Raw genomic sequence first — 12,985 nt, 5'->3', positions numbered from 1 at the left:
AACTTGCCCAATGTGTGGGACACAGGATGAGACTCTGTCCCATTTACTGGTGTTATGTCCGCAGTTAAATGACTTTAAGTACTATGTTCGACAGTTGTGTGAAGCTTTTTTGCTGGGTGGGGACCGAAGAGCGAGAATGGGAATCCCGTGGGACTCAATTTTTAGATGGGGATTGCTGGAGAGTCTGCCCAAGTCTAGCGGAGCGGCAATTAATTTAATGTTCAGTTTGCAAAGAAGGAATGCTCTGTTTTTAAGGGGAGGAGAATCATTCTAAAAGAGTATTATAAATATAAGCTAAAAGATCATTATAAGGCTCTGTGGATGTTTTATTCAGAAAGGAATTTAAGGATAGTATTTTACAACCAATTTTTAAAGTACAATTGATTAATATATGTTACAGGAGACAAATTAAACTTCAGGTTTTGATGTTAAAATGTGGTGGCGGAATGGCTGTGCAGAGCGGCGGAATTGATTTGTATCATACAATGAAATGATCAAGATGTTGTAAATGTTCTTAATGTTCAATAAAGTATATTTATTAAAAAAAAAGTGGGTAGCACACTCGCCTCTGAGCCAGAAGGTTGTGGGTTCAAGTCCCACTCCAGCGACTTGAGCACATAAATCTAGGCTGACACTCCAGTGCAGTGCTGAGGGAGTGCTGCACTGTCGGAGATGCCGTTTTTCAGATGAGACGTTAATCCTGCTCTCTCAGGTGGACGTAAAAGATCCCATGGCACTATTTCAAAGAAGAGCAGGAGAGTTATCCCCGGTGTCCTGGCCAATATTTATCCCTCAATCAACATAACAAAAATCAGATTGTCTGGTCATTATGCTGTGCGCAAATTGGCTGCCGCATTTCCCCCAATACAACAGTGACTACACTTCAAAAGTACTTCATTGGCTGTAAAGCGCCTTGAGACATCTGGTGGTCGTGAAAGGCGCTATATAAATGGAAGTCTTTCTTTCTTTACTAGAAGAGACTTTTTGTCCCCAGTTCTAATACCATCATGTAAACACAGCATTATTTGCATCGCAATTTTATCCGCATAACCATATACATTTTGGACACCACTGATTTCTAACATACTCCCCACCTTGAGAGGGAGAAAACTCTATTTCGACCTCTCACTTTCAATTTTGCATACATCATGCCAGCTCTAAATTGTTAGTTCAACAGTTCAATTGGAGGGTTAGACATCTCAAATAACAAGACATCATAATAAGAACTATTAAGACCAGACACTGGGCAATCACTAGGCCTGCTGATAACATTCATGCCCAGGGATGCTGGATGGCATTATAGGCTACTCCCCACCACTCGTGGTCCCCTAACTTACTTACTGCTTTCTCAATTTGGGTGTTAATTAGTAGGGAGACTCAGAAATGAAGATTTCCCCCTTTCTTTCAGTCCATTCCTTTGAGGGGGAGGAGCAACCTCCGACCCCTTACTCAAATTCAGTTCACTGTTCCAGTGTTCTAATTCTGTCCCGCCTGCGGTATCCGCTGTTTCTTCTATCTTTCCTGGTCTTACCCCACCTGGGGTCGTCTCTTCATTGTTTCGGATCGTCTCTTTCGGTGTGCTCAATTAATTTGTTAGTGCTGGTTAGTCATAGGCATGAGTACACAATTGGCTTATGCACCAGAGTCTTACTACACGGGGTACATATATCAAGTACATATATCAAATACACTATCATTGCAAGTTGGAGAACTAGCAGAGCATGTGAAATAATACGAACCTAAGGGTGTGCTGATATATTAAGCCCAATATCCCACCAGTGTGAATTGTCCCCTATGCTGTCAATTTCACTAGCTATTCTTGAGTTGTCTTGCTCCAAAACATAAAAGTGCTTTAGGGGGGAGTTCAGTCACATCACGAGCTCACTGAAGCCCTCAGACAACAGGAGAATGTCGTACCCAATTGTGCCACATAATTGTGCAGCTCATACTTAAGTGTCTCATTTACTGTCAGTTTCACTTGAGCATAGGTTTTGACATTGAGTAAAACGTGTTGGTTGATGGTTGTGGGTAGATGTGGTGTGAAGCAGAAACTGGGGCTATTAATAGGACAGGTCCTATTAGAGCCGTAAAGCATGTTAATTGAGGTAGTAGTGACACAGGAGGCACCACCAAAACCACCTCATACTGGATTCGTACTGGTTTTTCCCATGCTCTGTTACCTACAAAACACAATTTTTAGTCACAGTTATAATTCAGTCTTACAATCACTTCAAGCGACACTACAGTTTAACATCTATTCAACAAATCATGGACTTAAAAGATTCTCCAGATCTCTCTTTTACTCATATCCATCTTATGGATAATTCTTACTAAATTTATATCTCCCTAACCTCAATTGTCCCAATCCAAATTCTATGTAACTCTTGGCTTCAACTATGATTTCAATCCCTCTAACAGGTACCAGTGTGTTTAATTCTATTCTGATTGTTTCATTAATTAGATAGATTCACGATGGAGTATGTGTCAATGCTTTAAAAGTTGTCTCACTCTCCTAAGCCACATTGACCATTTCATGTCTTGCTGTTGTCAAGTAACTGAGCATGTCTGAGACACATTCTTCACCACGCATTTCCCGATGGTAATTGCTTCATACGTAACAAATCACACTTGCACACTCAAAACGATATCTCAATATCATGCCACATGTGCCATCCGATACAAGCCATTCTCGGGCTTTCAGGTGATCTTATCAAAAGATTGTCTGGAGATCTTTGCTCATATCCCACTGCATGTTCCCGATGTCTCGGGTAGTGGCCAGGCTATCAAATGCAGTTTTCTTAAAAAGTTCATTATAGGCAGGGACACAAATGTCTCCAAGAGAAAGCTGTCAATTTACTATTCGTAACTGCACTTTCCTGAATTTCACAAGAAAGCTAGGAAAATTCCATTTGGTGGTGTAACTCTCCTGTTTCTATCTCACACCCTCAATCACTTCCTCTCTCCATTTTACACATCCCATTAATTACCATTCCTATCTCATTCATGAGCCCTGGAGGAACTTTACTGTCCAGTACAATATTTAAGATAGAAAAGATATATCAAATGTTCTTACTTCGTCCAAGTTATTAACACCTTTTTATTTGTTTATCATTATTTTAGAGGATCTTTTATTTTCCCAAAAGTAACCCAATATATAGTGCCTGAGTCCATTTTGTCATTTCAAACTTATTCCAAAATCCAAACAGCAGTATTGTTGGACTGACAGGTTTTGTCAATGTTCAATTTCTTATTTCCCCAAAAATATTTTCACTTGATACACAGCAATTGGCAGGATCACCTAAGACTGCTCTCAACCAGTTTATTTTAATGAAAATTTAATTATCCCCTTTAACTTCAGGTAGATTTCCCCTTCTCGTGTCTTCTCTTTTTAGCTCTAATTTCAGAGACAGGTGATTTCCAAGCTAAGTGGTTTACATGGTGTTTTAACATTAGAGACAGAAGTGCTGCAATTAGTTTACAAGGTAACTTCCATATAACAAAAGAAAGTAGAGAATCCATTGTGGCTCTGCTTAAGAGCCCAAGAGGTTAATTCGTCAAATCATAATTTTCCTTCTGTCACTGTGGGGAATTATTCACTTAAAATTAAGAAACTTAAATTTAATAATGTCCAATATCTAAATTTCATTCAACAATACTAAAGTTATTGCTTGGTGAACTTAAACAGCTGTCAGTGGAAAGGGTTAACTCCTTTGCAGGTTTGTAAAAAGGCAGAGCAAATATTGTCAGGCACACAAACAGGAGACAGCTAGCCTGGAAACAAGGTCACATGTGACCGTCACAGTGCAAAATGTTATAACATCCGCAGGGAACCAAAACATAAGCAGATTCTAAGCATCTATCGAGTTATTCTAATACTAGTCTGAAGAGACTTTTTGTCTCCAATTCTAATACCATCATGTAAACACAGCATTATTTGCGTCATAATTTTATCCGCATAACCATATACATTTTGGACACCACTGATTTCTAACACCTCGTCCTCACTAATCTACCTGTCACAGATGCATCTGTCCATGACAGCATTGGTAGCAGTGACCACTGCACAGTCCTGTGGAGACGAAATTCCATCTTCACACTGAGGACACCCTCCATTGTGTTGTGCGGCACTACCACCATGCTAAATGGGATAGATTCAGAACAGATCTAGCAGCTCAAAACTGGGCATCCATGAGGCACTGTGGACATGCATGCTAAACAGCAGAAGCAGCATGCTATAGACAGTAACATTCGCGCAACACAAGTGCCAGGCACTGACTATCTCCAACAAGTGAGAGTCTAATCACCACCCCTTGACATTCACCGGCATTACCATCGCTGAAACCCCCACCATCAATATCCTGGGAGTCACCATTGGCCAGAAACTTAACTGGACCAGCCACATAAATACTGTGGCTACAAGAGCAGGTTAGAGACTGGATATTCTGTGGTGAGTGTCTCACCTCCTGACTCCCCAAAGTCTTTCTACTATCTACAAGGCACAAGTCAGGGGTGTGATGGAATACTCTACACTTGTCTGGATGAGTGCAGCTTCAACAACATTCAAGAAGCTTGACACCATCCAGGACAAAGCAGCCCGCTTGATTGGCACCCCATCCACCACCTTAAACATTCACTCCCTCCACCACCAGCATACCGGGCTGCAGTGTGTACCATCTACAAGATGCACTACAACAACTCGCCAAGGCTTCTTCGGCAGCATCACCCAAACCCGCGACCTCTACCACCTAGAAGGACAAGGGCAGCAGGTGCATGGGAACACACCACCTCCAAGTTCCCCTCCAAGTTGTTTGAGTTATTTGATGAGGTAACAGAGAGGGTTGATGAGGGTAATGCAGTTGATGTGGTGTACATAGATTTCCAAAAGGCATTTAACAAAGTGCCACATAATAGGCTTGCCAGCAAAGTTGAAGCCCATGGAATAAAAGGGACAGTGGCAGCATGGATATGGAATTAGCTAAGTAATAGGAAACAGAGAGTAGTGGTGAACGGTTGTTTTCCGGACTGGAGGAAGGTATACAGTAGTGTTCCCCAGGGGTCGGTTATAGGACCACTGCTTTTCTTGATATATATTAATGACTTGGACGTGGGTGTACAGGGCACAATTTCAAAATTTGCAGATGACACAAAACTTGGAAGTATAGTGAAGTGAGGAGGAGAGTGATAGACTTCAGGAAGACATAGACAGGCTGGTGAAATGGGTGGACACGTGGCAGAAAAGTGTGAACTGATACATTTTGATAGAAAGAATGAGGAGAGGACATGTAAACTAAATGGTACAATCCTGAAGGGGCTGAACGAACAGAGAGACCTCGGGGTATATGTGCACAAATCGTTGAAGGTGGCAGGGCAGGCTGAGAAAGCAGTTAAAAAGGCATACGGGATCCTGAGATTGATGAATAGAGGTATAGAGTACAAAAATGTGGAAATTATGATGAACTTATATAAAACACTGGTTCGGCCCCAACTGGAGTATTGTGTCCAATTCTGGGCACCACACTTTAGGAAGGATGTGAAGGCCTTTAAGAGGGTGCAGAAAATATTTATGAGAATGATTGCAAGAATTAGAGACTTCAGTTACGTTGATAGACTGGAGAAGTTGGGGTTGTTCTCCCTGGAGCAGAGAAGATTGAGAGGAGATTTGATAGAGGTGTTCATGAAGGGTCATGAAGGGTCTGGACAGAGTAGATAGAGGGAAACTGTTCCCGTTGGCAGAAGGGTCGAGAACCAGAGGACACAGATTTAAGGTGATTAGCAAAAGAACCAAAGGCGACGTAAGAAAAAACGTTTTAATGCAGAGAGTGGTTAAGATCTGGAATGCACTGCCTGAAAGGGTGGTGGAAGCAGATTCAATCACGGCTTTCAAAAGGGAATTGGATAAGTATCTGAAGGAAAGAAATTTGCAGGGCTACGGGGAAAGGGCGGGGGAGTGGGACTATCTGAAGAGCTCTTGCAGAGAGCCGGCACGGGCTCGACGGGCTGAATGACCTTCTTCCATGCCGTAACCATTCTATGATCCTGACTTGGAAATACATTGCCATTCCTTCATCGTCACTGGGTCAAAATCCTGGAACTCCCTCCTTAACAGCACTGTGGGAGTACCTTCACCACAAGGGCTCCAGCGGTTCAAGAAGGCGGCTCACCACCACCTTCTCAAGGGCGATTAGGGATGGGCAATAAATCCCAGGAATACATTTTTTTTTAAGTTCTTCCCCGTGATTTTTGGTGCAACAATGCCCCATTTCCGCTGGGCGAGTGGCCTTTAAATCTCCCCCTGTACCCTTAGATTACTGCCAGAGGATATCCACTAGCGAGATTATAAAATTAGTCAGTTCCCCAGTTATTTGTATTTTTCTTTGTGTTTTGGGTGTAAGGGTTTCTGTATACATTGCTTATCTATTTGCCTAAATATAATTACATTTAAAAAAAATATATTGATCCTTTAGATATCGTTATAAGCATTTTGGAGCACTGTCTTTTTCAATCATTTTTCTTACGCTTCTTTAATTTAATTTTAATAAGTTCAGAGGAGCCATTTTCCTGTTTTGCTAAACAAGAAGGTGGTGATGCTCACTCTGAGTAACATCCGTACAGGCTAGAAATGTATTAATGTGCAAGCAGTTTAAGAGGTTTGTTTGCTTCCCATTTTGTGTTACCTTATGCCATCTTACCACCCATCTCCCGCCATCTCCATTCTTCATCTTCTGAAATGCCAGTGACTAATTCGCAAGTATGCCCAAATCATGTGCTTTCATTCTTCAAAGAAATTTGTGCTACAGCAGAGCACAAGGCTTTCTCCCTGTGACTATAAACAAGCTGACGAAAATGCACTTCCTTATACAGCTTTTGTTACCACGTATTTACCCTGATCAAGCAATAACTTTAAGATGCCTTCTAACCAATGCCTCTTATTGTACATATGCTTATTGTCCTCTCATTTTTCACCTTCTTCGGAAAAAGTGACATGTTAGCTTCTTGTTTAGCACAGTGAGGATATCCTAAAGCTCTCAAAATATTATTTATGAGGGCTCAGAATAATGACAGGTTGTTATTTAATAGATGATGGTCGAAATCATGAAAGCTACGCTCGAGTAATCTATAAATGTCATCTGATCGAAGTGCAGTTGTAGTATTTTTTTGTAATCTCGAATAACTTGATTTCTAATAGAAGTGACAGCAAAACTGAAATTGTGAGGTTGTAATGATAGCCTCATTGGATAACAGTGTTGTGGGGCAATTCTCAGGAGCTTATTCTAAAGACAATTATGATGGAGCTGGGAAGCAAAATTACAGGGCCACAGAGACCACAGTACACGTTACAATACTTGGTATAATTTAATAACCATACAGTTACATTTAGTATTGTAACACATGCACGAATATCTCACCTTTACGGCCTCCATGTGGATCTCCCTCAGACTCGTACCTGCCATGTGCGCTCTTATTGTTTCAGGTTTACGCTGTATGCTTTGGACAGCAGAGGGAGACGCTCTGAGCCAACCACAGTCACCATGAGAACCTCCTGCCCACTGATTGATGACATCAAGGCAGAAGGTAGGTTTTTTTCTCAATTTTTTTGAAGCAGACCCTTTTGATGAGCTGTACTATTTTCTGGCTGATATTGGTGTACAGTTCCAGTGTATGAGTGTCACAATACCAACCCAACCTTCAGGCCAGGCAATGCATCCAAGCAAACCAAGGAGTGACTCACCTCCTGACTTCCCCAAAGCCCTTCCACCATCTACAAGGCACCAGTAAGGAGTGTGATGGAATACTCTCCACTTGCCTGGATGAGTGCAGCTCCAACAACACTCAAGAAGCTCGACACCATCCAGGACAAAGCAGCCCACTTGATTGGCACCCCATGCACCACCTTAAACATTCACTCCCTCCACCACCGGCGTACCGTGGCTGCAGTGCATATCATCTACAAGATGCACTGCAGCAACTCGCCAAAACGTCTTTGACAGCACCTCCCAAACCTGCGACCTCTACCACCTTGAAGGATAAGGGCAGCGGGTGCATGGGAACACCACCACCTGCAAGTTCCCCTCCAAGTCACACACCATCCTGACTTGGAAATATATCACCAGTCCTTCATCATCGCTGGGTTAAAATCCTGGAACTCCCTCCCTAACAGCAGCGTGGGAGTACTTTCAACACACTGATTGCAGCGATTCAAGAAGGTGGCTCACCACCACCTTCTCAAGGGCAATTAGGGATGGGCAATAAATGCTGGCCTCGCCAGCAACGCCCGCATCCTGTGAATGAATAAAAAATATGTTATTGGTTGTTTTCTTTACATAGAATTTACAGCACAGAAACAGACCATTCAGTCCAACTGGTCCATGTCAGTGTTTATGCTCCACGCGAGCCTCCTCCCACCCTACTTCATCTAACCCGATCAGCAAAACCTTCTCCTTCATGTACTTATTTAGCTTCTGCTTAAATGCATCTGTGCTATTCACCTCAACTACTCCGAGTTCCACATTCTAACCACTCTCTGAGTAAAGAAGATTCTCCTGAATTCCCTATTGGAATAATTAGTGATTATCTTATATTTTTGGCCCCTAATTTTGGTCACTCACACAAGTGGAAACATCTTCCTTAAGATTTTAAATGATTTTCCCCTTAAAAATGATTATCTTTCTTTTTTTAAAGTAAAAGCTTTATTCTAACTACTAGTGAAACTTTATTGTAGTTGCTTTGTCTTTTTTTTTACCTTCTTTGTTTAATTCCTGTTTCTTTTGAACTTAATATTTTCTTTTTCTGTTTTCACATTTCCTTTTGATTCAATGGGCCGTATTTTCTGATCAGAGGCTTCCCGCGTGCTTACCTGAGGGCTCCCGAGGTGCGTATAGTTCCGATGCTGGGCCTCTCCAACTGCAAGTGTGCAGGGCCCACGTATCCCAGGGGTGCATGCGGTTCGCCAGCGTCCCTGGGATCACGTGGGCCATGGGGAGCCAATCACAGAAGGGAATCTCCCTTCATACAATTGACAGATAGACCTGTCAAATTTATTAATGGAGATCACCCCAAAATCATAGTAAAACTTTAAATACATTTTTTAAAAACCATCACATTTTTAAAATGACTTGAAATTACAATAAATTAAATATTTTAAACAAAAGTTTAAATTTTTGAATAAAATATATAAAGTTAAATACAGGGCTAAAAATAAACTACCTTTTTAAAAGTATTTTTAAATGATAAATCTGTGATTTTAAAAAAAAACTTTTTTGAACTCTTATCCTGGTAAAAGCAGGCCTTACACCTGCTTTTACCAGGCGTAAGAATAGTAAGGGTTTTCTGCGGAAGGAGAGTCTCCAAAAAGCGGAACTCTCCACCCTCAGAGGCCCTTCTCCAGGGCAGCCAGAGGATCTGTCAAGAGCATTCTTGACAGATCAGAAATGCCGGTTTTCAGCGCATGCATGCCTGAAACCGGCATTTCCGATGTCCCTACGGGTGGGTACACAGCGCGAACCCACCTGTAGGGATCGGAATATCTGGGCCATGATATTTTTTGTACTGTTATTGCTTTTCACCTGACACCAACTCCAGACAAAGGTACCTCGGATATTGCTAGAATCAACTTCACTGAATGGGAAACCATCAGAATTATTAAGCTGCCTTAACTTGTAGAAACACAACTAATTAATGGTTGTTTGGAGGGCGGGTGGGAAGTATAAGTAAACACTATTTTCAGCCTTTCCTTTGTTTGATTTTTCTCAAGTGGCAACAGCTTTTTTGTTGAAAACTTAGGTGAAAGGCCCAGACTGATCGTGCAGAACACCAGAAAGTTGGCTGGAGAGAAAATGAAGTAAATCAGGAAGTATTGATAAGGCGATGAGACAGAGTGGGCAGTTAAACTGATTACTGGAGCTGGGAAAGAGTTTTTGAAGCTTTTTGTTTTTTTAGGCAGTTTGGGGAGAGGAAGAGAAGGCACCAGAGCTTAGTAATCACATCAGAACCCTGGAGCACGCTTGCGGCAATTATCAATGTCTTTGCGACTTAAGATGGGTAGCAATCTGATCGCTCCAGTGTTCTTGTCTGGTTGAGGTAACCAGCACTCCAGATTTCCCCTCCCCTCCCATGAAAATGTCCCATTTCCTCCCGCATCATCACCCACCCCCTCCGATGGCAGGAATGAGATAAAGAAAGAAAAAAAAAGAAAGACTTGCATTTATATAGCGCCTTTCACAACCACTGGACGTCCCAAAGTGCTTTACAGCCAACTAAGTACTTTTGAAGTGTAGTCACTTTTGTAATGTAGGAAACGCGGCAGCCAATCTGCGCACAGCAAGCTCCCACAAGCAGCAATGTGATAATGACCAGGTAATCTGTTTTTGTTATAGATAGGGAACTAACTGTGCGAGGAATCTCCCAACATCACCTGTTATCAGGACTTGGCTCTTCAAATCAATGTTAACCCTATTTCTGCACAAGCACCAGGTTTAGTTCTGGTCCCAGCTTATTCAGATGAAACATTTAATCATAACATTTTGAAAATTGGATGAATTATTTACAATTCATTTTAATAATCCTAACCTTAAAACAGGTGAAATGAGTCAAAAGCTTACTTATTTCAGAATGGCAGTGTCGTTGGGGGCAGAGATGTTTTGTGGAACTAGTAGTCTTGTGTCAGTTAATCCCTCCCTCCTGTCTATAAAGTTCATTGAAGGTCAACGGTTGCAAATTAGAATAGTTTCCTTGAAAGAAAATACCCCCTGAAGTTGAAAATTGATGAGCCTCCATAAATACCACAACCGAACAGACGATATCTTTGTCACACTGTAGATCTTCTTCATAACTAACCCATTGACTTAAAATCTATGTACTGTAGTAAAGTCTTATCTAACAATTTCACAGACTGATTTGTGAGGTTATTTGATTTAAGCCAGACTCTTCCCAGGTATTTTCAAAAGAGGGCAGCTAGTCATTTATCATCCCTACTGCTTGGTGTCTTCAAGACACTTGTCTAAAGAGGCCGTGAAAGAAAGTAACCATATCACACGAAACTGACAGGCTGTTTTGCCTTGATACTCCCTCACCATTCTCACCAAATACAAGTTAAAAGTGCTATTTGGACTTTGTAACTCTTTTAAAGGTAACGACTCCAAAACATTTCACCGTCTTCATCATTTTTACGGTGCAAGATTGGCGCAGCCTAATCTTCAGGCCTTTTCCCAATACCATTTGCCCCAGCGTTGATGCACCCCAGTTCCCAATCCATGCTTGGGCCCCCTCACAATCTGCCCACGCTCAGTATCCAAAGAACTAATTTACCCGAGTTAAAATCAAGGCCAGAGGCTGTGGAAGTTACTCTTGCAATGCAGAAGGTGTAAAGTAGAGTGATATAAGCGTACCCGTCATCCGTGAGGGCAGAGTCTGGCAGAAGTGAGGTGGATTTGAGCCTGCAGAGTGCAGAGATTGTGAAAACTGATTACAGGAGCTGGGAAAGAGTGTTTGAAGCTTTTTTGGGGGCTTTTTTATCTAAGCGGTACTAGACTTGCTTCTGACTGCTTGTGGGACTGTAAGACCACAAGGATATTTTTTTCCGCACCCACAATGAGAGGTTTTGAGAAGCAGGTAGGGCATTCCTTCATTTGTCATTATAATGGAGGGGGAGAGGGAGTTGCAGAAGAAGAATAAGGGGTCGGCCATTTAGGACTGAGATGAGGAGAAATTTCTTCACTCAGGGTTGTGAATCTTTGTAATTCTCTACCCCAGAGGGCTGTGGATGCTCAGTCGTTGAGTATATATCCAAGACAGAGATCGATAGATTTTTGGGCAGTAAAGGAATCAAGGGATATGGGGATAGGGCGGGTAAATGGAGTTGATGTAGAAGTGCAGCCATGATCTTATTGAATGGCGGAGCAGGCTCAATGGGCCATATGGCCTACTCCTGCTCCTAATTCTTATGTTCTTATGTAAGATGGAAGAAAGGAGCACTAGGAAAGTTGTGCGCCCTACTGCGTGAAGACCTGTGGCCAAGGCCATCTGCCTGGACAGTTTTGCCTGTGTCTATGAAGGTCATAAGGGCATTCAACGTTTATGCCACTGGATCATTTCAGGCAGCTACAGAAAGATCTGTGTAATATCAGACAGGGTGCTGTCCAGGCATGTATTCATTGGGTAACTGATACACTATTCCAAAAGGTTAGGAAATTCAGCTCGAATGGTATCTCAGCAAGGCAGCAGTTTCATGGCAGGGTGCAACAGATGACACCCACTTTGCTTTGCAGACTCCTACAGTTAACCCTCTCAACTTCCTGACCAGAAAGGGCTGCCACTTGCTCAATGTCCAGATTGTGTGTGACAACAGGCGAGCAATCCATCGAAACAAAAGCAAAATACTGCGGATGCTGGAAATCTGAAATAAAAAGAGAAAATGCTGGGTAGATAGAAGGTTATGTTGATAGGGTGCAACGAAAATGGATGGAAGAAGGCTCGTGTGGAGCATAAACACCAGCATGGACCAGTTGGGCCGAATGGCCTGTTTCTGTGCTGTACATTGCATGTAACCCTCAGCAGGTCAGGCAGCGTCTGTGCAGAGAGAAACAGAGTTAACGTTCCAGTTCTGATGAAAGGTCATCGACCTGAAACGCTAACTCTGCTTCTCTTTCCACAGACGCTGCCTGACTTGCTGAGTGTTTCCAGCATTTTCTGTTTTTATTGCAAACAATCCATGTTTGCTCTTGTCCTGCATAGTTGTTGCTTGTTGCACCCTGTACAACTTGGTCATCTAAGGAGGACTGGGCACGTATATTCCTGAGGCGGTGACCCTAGCTGCTTTTGAGGCAGAACAACATGAATGAGAACATCAGGATGACTGTTACTCTGAGAATTACATAGAACATACAGCACAGAAACAAGCCATTTGACCCAACAATTCCTCACTGTAAGCTGCAATGGGCATCAAAGCACAGCGTATCAATTAAGTGTTCTCGTCTGTTTAACAAAGTCT

At 42.2% G+C, this 12,985-nt stretch overlaps 1 protein-coding gene across 6 annotated transcripts in view; it reads left to right on the top strand.

The window, feature by feature from the left end:
• The window catches only part of astn2 (astrotactin 2), a 1,941,856-nt gene that overhangs the window by 1,869,425 nt on the left and 59,446 nt on the right, over positions 1 to 12,985 (top strand). For all 6 annotated transcript variants that reach the window (XM_085965839.1, XM_085965837.1, XM_085965836.1 and 3 more), the window contains one exon: positions 7,472 to 7,572. In XM_085965839.1, the coding sequence (XP_085821965.1) occupies positions 7,472 to 7,572 (101 nt within the window). The remainder of the gene's footprint in view (positions 1 to 7,471; positions 7,573 to 12,985) is intronic.

This window comes from Somniosus microcephalus, chromosome 23 (assembly GCF_052327205.1).
Source record: "Somniosus microcephalus isolate GS21.2 chromosome 23, FLI_Smic_1.0, whole genome shotgun sequence".
Lineage (NCBI taxonomy): Eukaryota > Metazoa > Chordata > Chondrichthyes > Squaliformes > Somniosidae > Somniosus > Somniosus microcephalus.
The sequence above is the reverse complement of the archived record's forward strand: the minus strand, read 5'-3'. Positions and strand labels throughout refer to the sequence as shown.